The sequence below is a fragment of the Cervus canadensis genome, chromosome 2 (genome assembly GCF_019320065.1).
Source record: "Cervus canadensis isolate Bull #8, Minnesota chromosome 2, ASM1932006v1, whole genome shotgun sequence".
NCBI lineage: Eukaryota > Metazoa > Chordata > Mammalia > Artiodactyla > Cervidae > Cervus > Cervus canadensis.
This window is the reverse complement of record NC_057387.1, coordinates 114,611,308-114,628,370: the sequence shown is the minus strand read 5'-3', so window position 1 is coordinate 114,628,370 and position 17,063 is coordinate 114,611,308. Positions and strand designations below refer to the sequence as shown.

Below are 17,063 nucleotides of genomic sequence, written 5' to 3'. Positions count from 1 at the left end.
GGGCGCGCCGAGAGCCGGGCCGGGCGGCCGGGCAGCGGGCGGCCGGGCGCCGCCATCTTGCCGTACGGCGGGGGCCGCGGGGCCGGCTCCCACGTCCCGCAGCCGTGTCGCCGCGCGCCCTCCCCTCGGGGCGGTCCCGCTCGGGGCTCGGCGCGGCGAGACGAGGGCCGGAGCCTGGCGGCTGCGCGGCGGCCCGAGGCCCGAGATGGTGATCTGCTGCGCGGCCGCGAACTGCTCCAACCGGCAGGGCAAGGGGGAGAAGCGCGCCGTCTCTTTCCACAGGTAAGCGGGCTCCGCCCGCCGCCGCCGGCCCGCCGCCGGCGCGGCCCGCCGGCCACGCCCCCGCCCGGCCCGGCCCGGCCCGGCCCGACCCGACCCCGCGGGGCGAGCGAGGCGGCGCGGCCCGGCCGGACGCTGAGGCGCTCGGGGCGCCGGCCCCGCGAGTGAGTCAGCGCGGCGCTGTGTGACCTTGGCCCGCCGGCGTCTCTGGGCCGGGCGCCTCGGGCCACCGCGACCCTCGGCCGCTCGTAGGCCGCCGAGGTTCGGGCTGCCGCCGCCAGGCTCCGGAGACAGGGCGCGCGAAGCGCTTCCTCGGCGGGGCCGTCCTCTCGCGCCCGCGGTCACTTTGCTGCCGTTTCCGTCGCGGTGAGCCCGCCTGGACCTCTGGATCGGGACGTGGCCGAGCAAACGCACCCCGCGCCCCGGGGACTGACGCGCGCCCGGACGCTGTGTCCTGGGGGCCCTCTGGACGGCCCCGGGTCCCGGGGGACGCCCGGCGGCAGCGTCCCGCGTGCTGCCGGCCCGGCCCGCCCCCGCCGGGGCGCCGCTGCGAGTCGTGGCGCCGCGGAGGGTAGCCCGGGACGGGGAGGGGGTCGGCCTTCTCTCTGGCCTGGCCCGTTCCGGGAAGGCGCTGGGACTCAGCCCATTTCAGCAGAGTGGTTTTCTGCGACCTCCCCGCCTGCGGTATCAGAACGTGAGCAGAAGAAACTCTACCTGAACAGCCTCCCGCCGCAGACTTTTCTCTTTGCTATTTCAGGGGGATGTTTAAGTTTCCAATACCTGCACGAAGGCTCTTTAGAGTCTCACTGGAAGTTGAAGTTGGTTAGCGCTAAGCCTCAAACCGTCACAACCTATTAAAGATAGTACTAGGTTACTGCAGATGTCAGCTCCCTGCTTTCTCAAGTTCCCTCCAGAGCCAGTAGTTTTCTCACCTGGGGACTGGGGGTGCAGCAAGAGTCTTAGGGTAATGGGCTCCCAAAGCAGTGAGGAAATTTAGAAGGTCGGAGTTGCTGGAACTTGCTGAGGAGTTGGTATTCCAGCTGCCCACCCCCCCCCCACTCGCCGCGGGTCCTGGTCCCGCAGCGCTCAGGTGGGTTAGATGGCCTCAGGTGCGGGCATCAGCCTTCCAGAGTGGCCACACCACCCCCACACTTGCATGTGCAGTTTCACTAGAGTTTTCTAAATAAAGATCTGGCCTGAATGAAGAAAAAAATATTTATTAAGTATCTTATTCAGTATCTTCCAGGGGCTGGTTGCTTTTTAAAGGGAGCGGTCTTACTCCTGGTGTGTTGGGAGCCCAGGGCTTCCTCTTAGAGCTGTCTCACACCCTCTGCTCCTTGAGCCACAGCTGGGACACCTTGGGATGGGGTGCTCTCCTGGCCTCATGCCCCCATCTCTGTTGGCTGACACCGGACCTGACTTCTAAGTGGGGGTGGGCAGCCATCCTTCCTCCTCTTAGCTAGTCCAGAGTCCTGCATCCCAGCTCACCGGGAGGGTTGGCCAGCTGTGAGCTTCTAGGAACTACTTCCTGGAGCCTTTCCTGCTGTCTCGATGCCATCCGGCTCTGTCTCTCCGAGCACTCTGTGTCCTTGCAGGTTATTTACTGCAGCCTAGGAGGAGGTATTTGCCTTCACCTCTGATTTGCCCCATGGACTCTAGCTCCTTAAGGATAGGCAGAGCGTGTCTCACCTTTCTGTTCCACTAATAAGTTGCAAGTACAAGGTGTTCCTTAGATCTTTACTAAGTTTGTAAATGGGAAAGTCAATACAGGTCTAGGTATTTGTAAAAAGTGTTATTCTCCTGTTATAGTTAATAGTATTAGGGGGAGGCCTTTTAATTATCTTTTTTGTAATTTGTTGTTTGTCCTGCAGATTCCCCCTAAAGGACTCAAAGCGTCTGATGCAGTGGTTGAAGGCTGTTCAGAGGGATAACTGGACCCCCACTAAGTATTCTTTCCTCTGCAGCGAGCACTTCACCAAAGACAGCTTCTCCAAGAGACTGGAGGACCAGCACCGCCTGCTCAAGCCCACGGCCGTGCCGTCCATCTTCCACCTGGCGGAGAAGAAAAGGGGGGCTGGAGGCCATGGCCGCCCCCGGAGAAGGGACACCGGGAAAGCCTCGGCAGGTCTAAGGGCACAGGCAAATGACACCGCGGATGGGAAGGCAGCTGCAGGGTCACCTTCATCCTCAAGCGCAAACCCAATGGCCAAGCCGGAGCCCCGCAAGCTGAAGCGGGCCCCGCCACAGGGCAGAAGCGCAGCCAGGGCCTCCCGGGAGGCCGCTGGTCAGGAGCGGGTGCGGCAGCCTCCGGATGGACACGCGGAGGACGGTCCGGCCTCCGCGGCCACCTCCAGCAGCCAGGGAGAAGCCAGCACAGGGGCTGTGGATGCTGGCGATGAGGGCGCCACCCCTGCTGACAGGTGGGACAGGGGTGGCGTTTCAGCGGATGACTTCACGCCCCCGGGCTCCGGGGCCTGCAAGTTCATCGGCTCGCTTCACTCCTATAGCTTCTCCTCCAAGCACGCCCGAGAGAGGCCGGCCATCCCCCGGGAGCCGGTTGAGCGGAAGCGGCCGAGGAGAGACGCCGAGCCCGGCTGCAGCGGGAGCAGCCCCGGGCCCGAGAAGGGGCCAGCGCAGAGCCCTCCACGCGCCTGCCCCTCGGCGAGCTCCTCGCTCACCGCCACGCCGCAGAAGCCGGCCCAGGGCACCTCGTCGCCTCCCACCGACGTGACCCCGAAGCCGGCGGCCGAGGCCGTCCAGAGTGAGCACAGCGACGCCAGCCCCATGTCCATCAACGAGGTCATCCTGTCGGCGTCGGGCGCCTGCAAGCTCATCGACTCGCTGCACTCCTACTGCTTCTCCTCCCGCCAGAGCAAGAGCCAGGTGTGCTGCCTGCGGGAGCAGGTGGAGAAGAAGAACGGCGAGCTGCGGACCCTGCGCCAGAGGGTCAGCCGCTCGGACAGCCAGGTGCGCGAGCTGCGCCAGAAGCTGGACCAGCTGCGGAGGCTGAGCCTCCCTCACCTGAGCAGCCTGCTGCCCCCTGGCCGCGGTCAGTACCCAAGCCCCGCGCCGCGGGCACCACAGAGGGCTTCTCTGGGGCCCAGGCGCCCCCGTGCACTGTCTCCCGGCCCGTCCGGAGGGACAGGAGCTGGGGTGGCAGCTGTAGCTGAGGGCTTTAGCCAGTGCAGAAGGAGGCGTGGGAGACCCAGGCCCACCTGGAGGGGCCTGGCGAGGGAGGCCCCCTTGCACACTGCAGGCCAAGTCCTGGGGAATTAGGTCTGAGTTAAGACAGAAACTGTGAACCGCCAGAGAGATGAGAAGAGACTAAATCAGAGGGAAGTCCTTTTCGGTTGTGTCGTGACAAATATCCCTGACGTTAGATAGTTGTGAACGTTAATACTAACCTTGAGATTGCGAACGCCTACTGAAGTGTAGAGTACGTTCTCTTAAGAACACTACAGAAACTTGTAGGCTGAGAAGACGCCCCTCTCCCATCTGGCTTCCCAGGTGGCTAGACTAGTTTTTATGCTTTTATTTACGTATCTTTGTATCTATACAGATAGGGTGGATATATATTCTATATGTTATCACTTATGTTTCTGCTTTCCCTCCTAATTTGCTGTTTGTTTCTTGAAAAATTTGTTGCGAGGGTAGTGTCTCTCGCCGGTTAAGTGTATGAAGGTGGAAACCATTTTCCTCCCACGTTGTGCATTTAGTCTGAATCCGCGCTTGTCTTCTGGGTTGTAATTAACTGCAGGTGAGGAAAGGCTGCAGTGTGACACAGGCTCTTCAGGGTTTCCTGGACCCCACTCAGGGCTACAACCAAAATCCAGCAAAACCCAAACCCACCCTGATGTACTGGTCACAGTTACACACTGCATTCTCCCCTAGTGTTTTAAAGCGGCTTTGTAGTTTCTTGTACCTAGTAACTACTTTCTGGTACTTCTTCTGTTCTTCTTGTCAAATGGCCCTAAGTTTATCACTGTAGCAGTTCTTTCCAAGCCACCTGCACTGATCAAGTCTCCCTTGTTTTTTCTTCTTCATTCATCCTCATTTCTTTTTGCTCTCCTGCGTTCATGGCTTTTCTGCTTCTGGAGGGCAGTGCTGACTCCTTTGAGACAGTGGGTGTTTCCCAATCCTGCAGGTGAGGCTGGCCCCTTCTGTCGCTTTGGCTCTGCGCTGCACACCCACCTCCCGCTGCTTTCTGGGCTGTTGATTTCTAAAGCATTTGTAATTTTAGCCTTGATTCCCTCTTTGACCTGCGTTATTTAGGAGGGTGCCATGGTTTTTCAAGTGCATAGCCTGGGGGAAGGGAGCTGATTTTTGTTTTATTGTTCGGGTACAGTGCTTTGGCAACCTTAGAGAATCTTCTGAGGTTTCACGGAGGCCCAGTACAGTCTGCGTGTGACCGCCTCACAGAGCCTCCCCCGCAGGGAGGAGAACTTGTACTCTCCCCAGGCTCGTTACATTGTTCTTGTTAGCTCTGGATCTAGCTTTATTTCATTGGTCAGCTGATCTGTTTCCTAACTTATTGTATCCACCGCTCTGGGTTTCTGAGAAGGGAGGTAGGTCTCTCACTTGTTGCTTCTTGAAAGCCTTTCCAGTTTCACGTGTATGTTATTAGACACGTGAGTGTGCCTGCATGTTATCAAACAGAAAAGCCATTTTGTCCCATTTAAAGTTTTACTTCTTTATCTCCTTATTTTCAAACTTATTCTATGCCTTTATTTTGTAGCTATATTTTAACTCAATCTGAGAGCCGTTTTATATAGTAACTTAATACGCTTACAGCTGGGATGATTGGTAAATTGAAATTTGGGCCTGCTTCTTCATCCTGTAATTTGTTAGGCTTTCTCGTTCCCTTTTCTGCTCCGGTGGGTGACTGCCAGCGTTCGTCCTGCCTTTCTGTAAACGCTTGAGTGAATTGGCCCCCAGCCACCTTCCCTCACAGGTGCCAGTCTCATCTGATCTGAGAACCGCATCCGCGCGTCCCCATCACACCGGTGCTCGACGCATGTGCGCCTCGTGCCGGTTGCTTTACTCACCACTATACATCGTTAGCGATTTTGCCCTCTTTGGGGGAAACAGTTAGTGATCTGAGGGGAGCCCCCGTGACAGTGACATTTTGAGAGGAGTCAAGCTTGAGACGCCCCTCAGGTCTGGAGCCAGAGAGCCAGCACCCAGCTGCTTAAAGTGGCCAACGTGTGTCTGCGCCGTCAGGTAGAAGGTGTTGCAGAGAGGGGTGCCCAGCTGGGTGCAGCCGCTCCAACCAGAGTGGAGGAAAGATGGCTGCCTCGGCCACGTGGGGTCACTGGTGACCAGTCTCCTTGGAGTGGTGTGGACAGAGCTGGGTGGGGACCTGGCGAAGGGAGGGGGCTACTGAGGGTGGCCAGGACCAGGCTCTAAGAGGGTTAGCCGTGAGGGGCCTGGGGAAAGTGGACAGCGGCCGGGAGGGAGCGTGGCTCCACAGGGAAGCTTTGCGGAAGAGCCTTGAGGACTGAGAGGAACAGGCTGGGCCCTGGGGTGGGGGGGGGGCACGGGGAGAGGGGCCTGGGGAGGGGAGCAGGCGCCCCGAGTCCCCGCCTGTGAGCTCCCCCTGCTGTCCTCCAGACCGGCTACGCTCTCGACTGTTCATCAGTGCAGGGGTCTTCGGTCCTTTTGCAGGGATTCTGTGTTGAAGGGACCACACACGTGTTTATTCAGTCCTTCATCTTCAGCCAGGCCCCCTTTCCTGGACAGAACACCCACGACAGCAGCCGGGCCACTGGGGCTGCAGATTCTGGGTCTGGGAAGCTTGCCCCCAAGAAGCTGCTGTCGAGTGGCCTTCCCACAGAACGGGCATGCTCTCACAGAGCCCAGGCTCGCTCCGGGTGTCTGGCTGCATCGGGCACGTTGCAGGCATTTCTGTGAACCAGGGAGGATGAACGTTTTCCCACGTTCATCCCGTGTCTGCCCTGCCCTGACCATGCTGTTCCCACCTTGCTCGCTGACCTGTGAACATCCCCACAGACACGGATGTCCACTGTCGAGTGTGAGTCAGCTGGGCCCTCAGGGCTATAGCTGAGTTTTCTTCCTGTTCTTTTATTCCTTATACATACAATTCTTGAATTAATTTGGAGTTTTAAAAGCTTTTATTGTGGAAATCTTGAACATGGACAAATGAAACAGAAAAGTATAATAACCCCACTGAACCAACTTCCCACCCCAGCTTCTACATTTATCAGTATTCTGATAATCTTATTTCATCTGTATTTCTACCTACTCCCTACCTTCCATTGATTATTTTCTAATGAGTGAAAGTCGCTCAGTTCTGTCCGATGGACACATGGGATCTTTGTGATCCCATGGACTACATAGTCCATGGAATTCTTCAGCCAGAATACTGGACTGGGTAGCCTTTCCCTTCTCCAGGAGATCTTCCCAACCCAGGGATCGAACCCAGGTCTCCCGCATTGCAGGCAGATTCTTTACCAGCTGAGCCACCAGGGAAGCCCTATTCTCTAATAGTTTGGGTTTTCCTTTTAAGGAAAGTTTTAGATTTACAGAAAAATTAACAGACAGCACAGGAATTCCCCCCTCCCCGCTAATTCCCTACTGCTAACATCTCACATTTCCACTTGTGCTAGAGGTTCACTCTATTACTAGTTACAAGCCCATACTGATATGTTGTTATTAACTAAGTCCCATAGGTTACATTTAGGTTCACTGTCTTATATTTGAGGTTTTTGGGTTTTTTTTTACCCACTGACAAACTTATTAACAAAAAAGAATATCTTTCAAAGATACAAATCTCAAGAGAATCTTACCTAAGACCAACTCTGTAGAATTAAACAAAATATTGGATGGTAGAAATTTTGGAATTTCAGACCATTGAAGGTGAATCTGTGCTCCACAAAAAAAAACACAGTGGGGAAGAGACAGAAAGGAATCTTTTAAATGAATACAAATGCAGGAGCACCCAGCCTTGCCCTGGTGAAGGCCTGGTGGAGGGCAACCACTGTAGGCCTCCCGGCCGGGATACAAGCATACCCTGGGAATGCTTGGGCAGGTCAGCCCACGGGACGGCTTATGCTTGGAGTCTGACGAGTACATTAGAGCACATATACTCAGTGCAGCAGCGTAGAGTCGTGTCCCTGCCCTGAAACTCTGTCTGCCTGTTCATGCCGTCCCTCCCAACCCCTGCAGCCGCTGATCTACTTAGGACTGTCTGTAGTTCTGCCTCTTCAGGAAAGTCCCAAGCCTGCGAGGTGCAGATGCTGTGAACCAGAGCGTGCAGCCTCTTCAGGTTGGCTTATTTCACTCAGCAGGATTGTAGTCAGAGTTCCTCTGTGTCTTTTTATGGCCTGATAGCTGTTTCTTTTTGTCATTGTTGTGCCTTGTTTTATATTGAGTTAAAATACAACAAAAGTTTACCATAACAGTCAGTCAGCCTTCAGTGCAGCGGCGTGAAATCCATGCACACCACGGCACAGCTGCCACACGGCCATCCTGCAACTCACGGGAATCTGAGACTCTGCCCCTGTTAGTGACACCCTTCTCCCCTCGCCCAGAGTCAGCAGCCACCACCCTGCTTCTCTGTGACTCTGACTCATGTACGTGAAATCACACAGTATTCGTCCATCTGTGATTGGCCTGATGTCCGCAGAGGACATCCATGTGGTAGCATATTGCAGAATTTCCTTGCTTTGAAGGCTGAGTAGTAGTCCACTGTATGGACGGACCACATTTTGTTTATCCACTCATCTTACAATGGACATTTGGGTTATATTGATTGATTTTAGACTACTGAACGAGGCTTGCATACTGCAATAAACCCAAGTGATCATGGTGTATATATATATATTTACATTGTTAGATGCTCTTTGCTCATGTTGAGTTTTGTATCTTTGTTGATGAGAGAAATCTGTAGTTTTACTTTCTTCTAATAGCTTTGTCTGATTCTGATAATAGAGTGATTCTGGCTTCATAGAATGATTTAGAAAGTATTCCCTCTGCTTCTTCCTTCCAGAAGAGATTATAAAGAATAGGTAAAATTTTCCTTAAATGTTTGATAGAATTCATATATTCTAGAAGCCCATCTAGGACTGATGCTTTCTGCCCTGGGGGTTATTGATTCAGTTTCTCTGATATAACAGATATGGGCCTATTCAGATTATTTCTCCTTGTATACATTTTGGTAATATTGTCTTTCAAGAAATTGATCCATTTTACCTAAATTATCAAATTTGTAGGCATAAAGTTGTTCATAGTATCCTTTAAACAGTTTAATGTCTGTGGGATTGTAGTGGATGTTCCTCTTTTATTTATGACATTGGTAATTTGTGTCTTCTCTCTTTGCCTTCCTTTGTTAACTAAGCTAGAGTGTTAATAGTTTTACTGATCTTCTCGAAAAAGCCAACCTTTTGTTGATTTTATTTTCCTGTTTTCAGTTTCATTGGTTTCTGCTCTTAATTTTTTTTTCCTTTTCTTCTGCTTGCTTTCAACTTAAGTACTTTTCCTTTTCTGTTTTCCTAAGGTGAAAACTTAGATTATTTAATTGCAGTTGTTTCTCTTCTTCTAATATATGCATTCAGATTTTATTGACTTTCTTTATTTTCCTGTTTTCATTTTCATTGGTTTCTATTCTAATTTTTTCCCCCTTTTGTTCTGCTTACTTTCAGCTTAATTGCTTTTTCTTCTCTACTTTCAATTTCCACTATTTCTTTTCTAATATGTGCATTCAGCACTATACATTTCTTTCTAAGCGTTGCTTTTACTGCATCCCACAAATTTTGACAAGTTGTAGTTTTTGTAGTTTCATTTCCATTTAGTTTAAGTGTTCTTTTATTTCTCTTGAGACTTCCTCCTTGTTGACCCACTTTATACTTAGAAGTGTCTTGTTTAATCTCCAAGTATCTGGTGGTATTTCAGCTTTCTTGCTGTTTCTGATTTCTGGTTCAGTCCCACTGTGGTCTGAGAGCATCCTCTGTATGAGTTGTGTTCTGTACACGTGTCAGGTGTGTTCTGCGCCCCAGAACCTGGCCTGTCGTAGTGAGTGTGTTTTGTGAGCCTGAGCTTGGGCATAGTGTTTGTTCTACTGAGGTTGACTGAAGTAGTAGTTAGTCAGGGTTCTTTTGAGAAATAGAATCAGTAGGATGTGTGTGAGTATACGGCAATTTATTACAGGAATTGGCTCCCACATTTATGGATGGCAAGCTGGAGAACCAGGAAAGCTGGTGGAGTGATTCAGTCCTTGCTCCAAGGCCTGGGGGGGGTGGGGAACTCCACTCCATCTGGAGACCCCAGTTCAAGCAGAGCGAGTTTGCCCTCCTCCACGGTTTTGTTCTGCTGAGGCCCTTGGTGCCCGTGCACATGCGAGGGCCCGCAGTCTTACTCAGGGCCGCAACTCAGACGCTGAGCTCCCCTGGGGCCCCTCACAGACACCCCCTGAAGTAGCGTCCCGCCAGCTGGTTCAGCGTCCTCGTAGCCCAGTCAGGCTGACGCCTGAAATCAGCAGGCACAGTGGTCCATGATTGGAGAGCTCACATGTGCCCTGCTGGCTGCCTGCCGGATCTGCCCGTTTTGCAGTATGTTGAGGTCTCCCACTGTAACCGTGGATTTGCGCATTTCTCCTTGCAGTTCTGTTCATCTTTGTCTCATGTTTTGATGTTGTGTTGTTAGGTATGTAAGCCTTAAGGATTATTACATCTTCTTGGAGAATTAACCCCTAGTTTATTATGTAATAATGCTGTCCTTTATCCCCGGTGATTTTTCTTGTCCTAATGTCTGCTTTCCAGCTGTCTTTAATTCTTGTTAGCATGGTATATCTTTCTGTATCCCTTTACTTGTAACCTGTCTCTGTATATAAGGTGGGTCTCACAGACAACATACAGTGGGTCTCCGTACGGTCTCTAGCCGGCTCCATCATTTGGTGGGTGGTCTTGGGCCGCTCAAGTGTGAACTGGCCATTGCTTTCCCTGGATTCATGTCCCTTATGTTTGTAACTGCTTGCCACTGGCTGCTTTTGTTTTGTTCCTGCTTTTTAGCCTTCTTTGGTTTCATTTGAGCATTTAACTTGATTTCACTTTCTCTCCTTTCTTAGCATATCAGTTATACTTCTTTTTTTAAGGGCTTCCCTGGTGGCTCAGATGGTAACGAGTCTGCCTGGAGTGCGGGAGACCCGGGTTCGATCCCTGGGTCGGGAAGATCGCCTGGAGAAGGAAATGGCAACCCACTCCAGTACTCTTGCCTGGAAAATCCCATGGACGGAGGAGCCTGGTTAGGCTACAGCCCATGGGGTCGCAAAGAGTCGGACACGGCTGAGTGACTTTTCTCTCTCTCTCTCTCTCTCTACTTCTTTTCAGTAGTCCTCCACAAGTTCACACTGTCCATTTACAGCTAATCTGTGTCCACTTTCAGACGGCGGTACTGCTTCATGGTCGTGCAGGCACCTTTAACAGCGGGTCCCGGTTCCTCCCTCTCATCCCTCATGAACTGGCTGTCATTTGTTTCACTTAATGCTATACTCACCCTGTTTCTGCCAAAAATTTGAACAAACTTTGTCTACTGTGTCGGTTAAGAAAAAGAAGCATTTTAGTGTTACCTTTATTTTTTCCTTCTCCAGTGCTCTTTTTTTTATTTAGATTCAGATTTTCTGACCTGTATCATTTTCCTTCTCTCTGCAGAACGTTTAACATTTCATGCAGGTCATGTCTGCTGGCAGTAAATTTGCTCAGTTTTTGTTTGAAAAGTCTTTATTTCTTCTTTACTTTTGAGGGATCGTTTCACTGAATGTAGGACTCTACACTTTTCCTGCTTGCATGTTTTCTAAGGAGAAGTTTGTTGTAATTCTCTGGTTTTTACTCTGGAGATAAGGTTTTCCCCCCTCCGGCCTCTTTCAGCACTCCCCTTGTCCCTGGTTCTCTGCAGCTGAGTGTGATTTGCCAAGGTGTAGATATTCTGGTATTTGCTGTGTTTGGTGTTCTCTGAGTTTCCTGGATCTGCAGTTTGGGGTTTATTGTTAACTTTGAAAAATTCTCAGCTGTTTTTCCGTCACATATTTCTTTCTGTTCCTTCTCCCTTCTCCTGTATTCTCATCATGTATATGTATCACTTTTTATTGTCACAAATTTGCTTGATACTCTGTTTTCTGTTTTCCCTGTCTTTCCTCTCTGCTTTTCAGTAGGGGAAGTTCTTACGGACAGATACTCAGAGTCCCTCTTTCCTCAGCCCTGCCATCAGTATTTTTCACTCTTTGTCCACATTTCCTCTCTTCTTACGTTATGTGTTTGCTTTTCCCATTAGAATCCTTAGCGTGTTAATCACAGTTACTTCAGATCCAAATCTGAGAATTCCAGAATTTCTGCTGTGTCTCTTCAGACTCTTCTCTCTTGCCTTTCACCCTGCCTGTGGTTTTTGTAGAAAGGCGGACATGGCGTCCTCATGAAACGTGAAGTGGGCCGGTGCTTGGCTTGAAGTGTGGTGGTAACCTGACCAGGGCTGGTCCCGGGTCTCCCCCTGCAGCTGCACACGTCAGTGCTTCAGGTTCCTCTCTTGTCCTTGTTTGTTGCCTCCTCCTTGACTCTGGGTTTCTCTAAAGACTCTTTTCATAGAGTCTGTACCTTGGGGCATTTTCCCCTGTAATCCTGTTATTATGCTTGAGCCCTGAGGAGTGGTCTGGGGGAGGGGAAGCATTTTATAGTCTGATTAAATTTCAGCCTTTTAGTGGCTTGTGTTTCCCGGGTTGTGACCTCGACAAGTATTTCTTCCCCTCCTTTCCCCTCCTTGGTGAGACCAGAAGGCCAGGGGCCAGGGTGGGGAGGGGCCTCCCCACCTCCTGAGATGGTGAAGTCTTCTCACTGCAGCACAGGCCTTTGTTTTGGAGAACCTCTCAGGGCTTGCGGCCAGGGACTCAGGTGGTTTCTTTTCCTTTCTTTTCTTTTCTTTCTCTGGTGAGAACCTGGTGGTTCCTGGGGATGAACCCCAGGACACTGTGGGGCCCCTGGGACCGCAGCCCCGGGAGGTGCTCAGTCTCATCCGCGTGCACTCGGCCAGGCGTCCCGGGGCTCCCGCCGGCCCAAAGAGCTCCAGGCGAGCGGACGTCAGTGGTCCCATCCACAGGTTTCTCCAGGTCTGGGGGAGACATCTGACCAGGTTTCTCCGATACATCCAGGAAAAGTCATTGATTGTCAGTGCCGTGTGTTTCTTGCAGAGACAGGAGCTGTGACTTCTAAGCTCCTTGTTCGAGTGGAAGGTGGGGCCCCTCCTCTGTGTAATTTGGTTGTTGCTGACGGGCAGGAAGACTGCTGGTTTTACTAATGGCCACCTTGACAGGTTGTCTTATGAGTTCTAATAGTTTCTCAGTTGAGACTGGGATTAACTAGATAATCAATGGTAGCGTTTATCTGCAAGTAGTAATAATTTGGCCCCTCATTATTATGTCTTCTGTATTTTATGGAAAACATGCTCTATTTTCTGACATATCCTGTGTTCCCAGGTGTGCCTGGGGGCCTTTCCATCTCCTGGGTGATGAAGCGAGGGCCTCGCCCTTATTCTAAAGCAGCGGCTTCCCCTGGGTGCCTGTCCAGCGGGAGCCAGCCAGACCACCCGTGCTGCATGGGGCCCTCCGCCTGGCACAGCCAGTGCTGGCCGGGCCGCCGAGGCTCTCCACCTGCCTTTGCCCCCGCGGAGGACACTGGCGTCTCGCAAGGCGATAAAGGGGTGGGCAGCACCTCACAGGCGTCTGTCCCTAGGTCCCAGTGGGTGGGTCTGCTTATTTCCCGCCCTGGGGGCCGTGGGCCCCTATGCTGACACGTGTGCCGGGAGACACAGAAGGCAGCGGGCAGGCGTTTCCAGAGCGTGTGTGCCAGAAACCGCTCTCCTGCCCGCCGGCCGCGCGAGCCCGCCTTGCTGCACCGGTCCGTCCCCACTGGCCGGCGGTGCCGCTCAGACGAGCGGGCCCGCTCCTCAGTCTGCCCAGGCGCTCGGCCCCTCTGGCCTGGCTGACTCTCACGGATCGCCTCAGCCTCCACAGCTCCTCCCAGCTCTGAAGTTTGTTCATCTCCAGTCGTCTCCCTTTGTTCCACTTTGCCCTGAGGAGGCCCCTGTGTTGTGGAACTACAATTCCCAGAATGCATCCTGCAGGCTTGGCAGTCACTTCCTGTGGGCTGTTAGCAGCCAGGTGCAGACATTTCCCCGTGTGTTGGCAGAAAACAACCTTGAAGAACCTTGGCGGTTTCTGGAGTGTAGAAAACTTAGGGATGGGTAAGCCTGCTTTCACTGTCCTAGGTCCAAAAATGAAAATTTAAATTTCTTGGAGAAAATTTAAATTTTTGTTTTTGCATATTGGTTGAGATCTTAATAAAAGAAAAGTGAAATCAGGGAAACAATGCATAGGAAAGCCTGTCTGATTTACTTGGAGAGGTTGAAAATGGCAAGTAGCCAGATCCCTATTTATCATACTTTTCCTTTGTTTGACTTTTAAATTTGTTTTATATTCGTTTCTCTAGTGAAGTGTAATTTACATAGAGTGGCATACACAGATCTTCAGGGTGTCATCGGATGGCGCTGGCATACGTGTGGGCTCGTGTCACAGGGCATTCGGATTTTAGAAGCCTCATGGTGGTCTTTCTGCTCTGCAACACTTGAGTGAAAACACGGAACGGGACCGTGGCCAAGGGCTGACCGCAGTTCCAGCAGGGGCAGGGCGGGCGACCAGCCCGCGGGACCTGCCCACCCCCCGTGTTGTTCTTGCCCGCATTAAATTCATTGCAGCTAAGAGCACGTGACGGCAAGCCGAGAGGACTGGGTCTGAAGTGTCTCTCAGAGCAGGGCTGGACATAGGAGCCTGTGGTTGTAAGCGTGCGCTCAGACGGCACCAAGAGTCTCCTGACTGCTCACAGCGCGCTTCTTCTCCCTTTCTGCTCCCACCGCACACAGCTCCCGGCTCAGCCCTTCTCCTCGCGCTCCGCCCAGAAGGCACGTGCCTCCCTTTCCACTGCTCAGGGTGGCGCTCTGCTCGGCAGCCAGTTTCTGGGCGGGGGTCCTGCGGCCTTGTGTGCGCTCCTGCCTGCCGGCCCATGCACGGCACACGCGGTTGAGTCTCTTGGAGGCGGGGCTCCTGCCCTCAGCAGTCCCCCAGTCCACTCTTCCCGAAGTGCCCCCGCCCCGTCCAGGGTCCAGTGAGTGGCTGAGCGCCCCCTCCGGTGCTTCTGGCCTGTCCTGGGGGCCGTGTCCACAGTGGCTCCTGCGGCCGCACCATCCCAGGATGGCGTGATCCCTGGGGCTCGCCGCCACCTCCATAACCTGCACCGGTCTGCAGCCTCGCTTCCCGTGCTCTGGTTTGGGCGACTTTGGGCTCCTGGCCTCCGCCCCCAGTCCCCTTGGCCACCTCCCTGTCCCCCACCCCCGGAGCCAGTCAGTCCCTCCTCTTGCCCTGGCTGTGGTTTGCGCTCCCAGCTTCTTCCCTGCCTGAGCCCCACCAAGCCCTGCGCCGGGTGGGTGGCCAGCCTTTGTGTAGACCCAGCCCAGGGCTGTGGTCACGGAGCAGGGGGCGGGGGGCAGGACCGGTGTTAGTGGACCTCCAGACACCCTGTCACCGTGTCCCACAACACTGCGGGTGTAGACAGCACAGTCCGGGCCAGCCCCAGGCCCCCAGCCCAAGTCTCCCGGGACCATCTGGGCCCTCCCTTGTGGACCAGCTGCCCCCATGTGTGCCCTCCCCGTTCGGGAGCAGCTGGGGTCCTGTCCCTTTAGAGCAGGAGCCGCCAGCCTCTCGGATCTAGTGCCTGGGGACTAAGGTGGAGCTGACGTAGTAACAGCAGAGAGAAAGTGCCCGATACACGGGATGCGCCAAGCCATCCTGAAGCCGCCCCACCTCCCCCCACCCGTCTGTGGGAGACCTGTTTTCAGGGGACACGCCGTGGGTGCCTCTCCACCTGGCTGCTCCCAGCTTACCTCTGTCCCAGGACAGTCCCCGCACTCTGTTGGAGTCGCTTATGCAAACATCTTCTCTTGCCTCTGAGCAAAAGAGGCTACAGTGGGGACCCCTCAGGGGCATCTTTGATCCGCCTTTGCTTCACGTCCTCCACCATCCAGGTGCTGGGGTTCCAGTGAGTCCCTGGGCCCCTGGGACGGCGGAGAATCTAAGCAGGCAGACCTCAGCGGCTCCGCAGCCCTGCGCCTCCACGGACCTGCCTCAGCCGTGTTCTTCCCCGCGCCCCAGCAGGTCTCGTGGCTGGTTCCTGCTGCGCTTCGCAGGCTGGTGGGCTCACTTTGCGAGGGGCTGCCAGCCTGTCCTGCTTTGGGCGGGCAGCGTCTCTGCATCCGGAGCAGCTCCCTCTGCATCTCAACACCCGACCCTGCTCGCTTGGAAACCCGGCCACGGCAGCTGCAGTTTCCCTCGATGCCGTGGAAGCCGTTGGTTCAGGACACGGGCTCTGTGGTACCAGCTGCCTCAGGCTCTGGCTGGAAGAGGGAGGGGGTGAGAGGCAAAGGAGGCCCCCCCCCCCACCCCGTGTCAGGGCCAAAGCCGGGGCGAGGGGGTGCGCCGCGCCGCAGTGTGCTCTTGTTTTAATTTGAGCACGTCTTTAGGAGTCAGGGTGTGTTACCCCCCAGTCAGCGTTTCTGTCTCCTTAAAACACCAGCTCTGCCTGCAGGGCAGCGGTCCCCGCAGGGACCCGGGGCGGCCCTGTCCTGCTGTGACGTGGGCAGAGGGCCGGGAAGCGGCGTCTGCTCTCTCTGAGGCTCGTCTGCGTCACGGACGTCTCACTGCAGACAGTTTTACCACGGCGGTTACGGGAGTGAGACAGAGCAGTGTGCGGGCGAGCCAGCACCCCGTTCTCTTGTGCCCTCAGCACCCCTGCCGGATCCACGTGCCTGTTCTGGACGGTTCCAGCGAGTGGAGGCGTGGCGTGTCTGGCGTCTCTCTCATGACTTGTTTTAAAGAACATCCGTACCGTTTTAATTTTTAGTCTCGTTGTGTTGTGATTGGACAGGGAAGAGAACTCTCTAGTTTTTGGAAGTTAGAAGTGCTCTGTGACCAGTTTAAAGTCACTCTTCATGGGTCTTTCAGAGTAACTTGAAGGAGTATTCTCTTGTTTCAAACTACAAGTTCAGTGTATGTCCAACAGAGTCACCTCATTACTTATATTCTATATATAGTTATTTCTATTTCATTATTTGAATATTGTTTGCTTGGACATGGAGAGAACAGGTATAGAGATTTCCTTTAGTTTCTGTGACCCTCTGAGCATCTTCAGCCGTTTCTGCTTTATAAATGCTGCTGCCGCATCTGGGGCCTGAATGTCCACAGACGCCTCCCCAGTGACCATGCCCTCGCCTGCTGCGGGGCCGCTCCTCGTCTGCGAGAGTGCGCTGGGCTTGGCCCGCCTTCTGCCTGATGTCGGGTCCTGACGCCTGACCCCAACTGCCTGCCTTGGCCCCACCTTCTGACGCCTTTCCAGATTACGTCAGCTGCATCTCTTGTTTACAGCCGGCATTGAGGGTCTTGCTTTGAGAGTCCACCTAAACAGCGCTTTCTTCTGACACGTGGCCCCAGGTGTGTCTGGTGTTCTGTGTTACCCTCTTACGGTGCACCTGCTCGTCTGTTTTTCAAGTGAGTCTTCCCTGCGTGATCTGTCCTCGGTCGGGCACCCTGGAGGCTGGGGCGCACTCGGGGACCGGCGGGCCCGCCCCGCTCCCTGGCAGACGCTCCTCCCGCACGTGCAGAGCCTGGTGCTCATGCCTGTCTCCTGGGACGCGCGCGGGGCTTCCTGCAGCTGCTCTGCCGGCACCGCGCGGCATCT

General features: G+C 53.9%; 1 protein-coding gene across 7 annotated transcripts in view; it reads left to right on the top strand.

The window, feature by feature from the left end:
• Window positions 1–61: 61 nt before the first annotated feature.
• Window positions 62–17,063, top strand: part of THAP4 (THAP domain containing 4) — a 33,659-nt gene continuing 16,657 nt past the window's right edge. For 2 of the 7 annotated variants that reach the window (XM_043462229.1, XM_043462231.1), the window contains exons 1-2: window positions 62–282; window positions 2,151–3,328. In XM_043462229.1, coding sequence (XP_043318164.1) covers window positions 206–282; window positions 2,151–3,328 — 1,255 coding nt within the window. In that variant the 5' untranslated portion in view covers window positions 62–205. Of the gene's footprint in view, window positions 283–395; window positions 646–874; window positions 974–2,150; window positions 3,329–13,387; window positions 13,522–17,063 lie in introns of those variants that run through there. The other 5 variants (XM_043462232.1, XM_043462233.1, XM_043462234.1 and 2 more) reach the window with 5 other exon arrangements.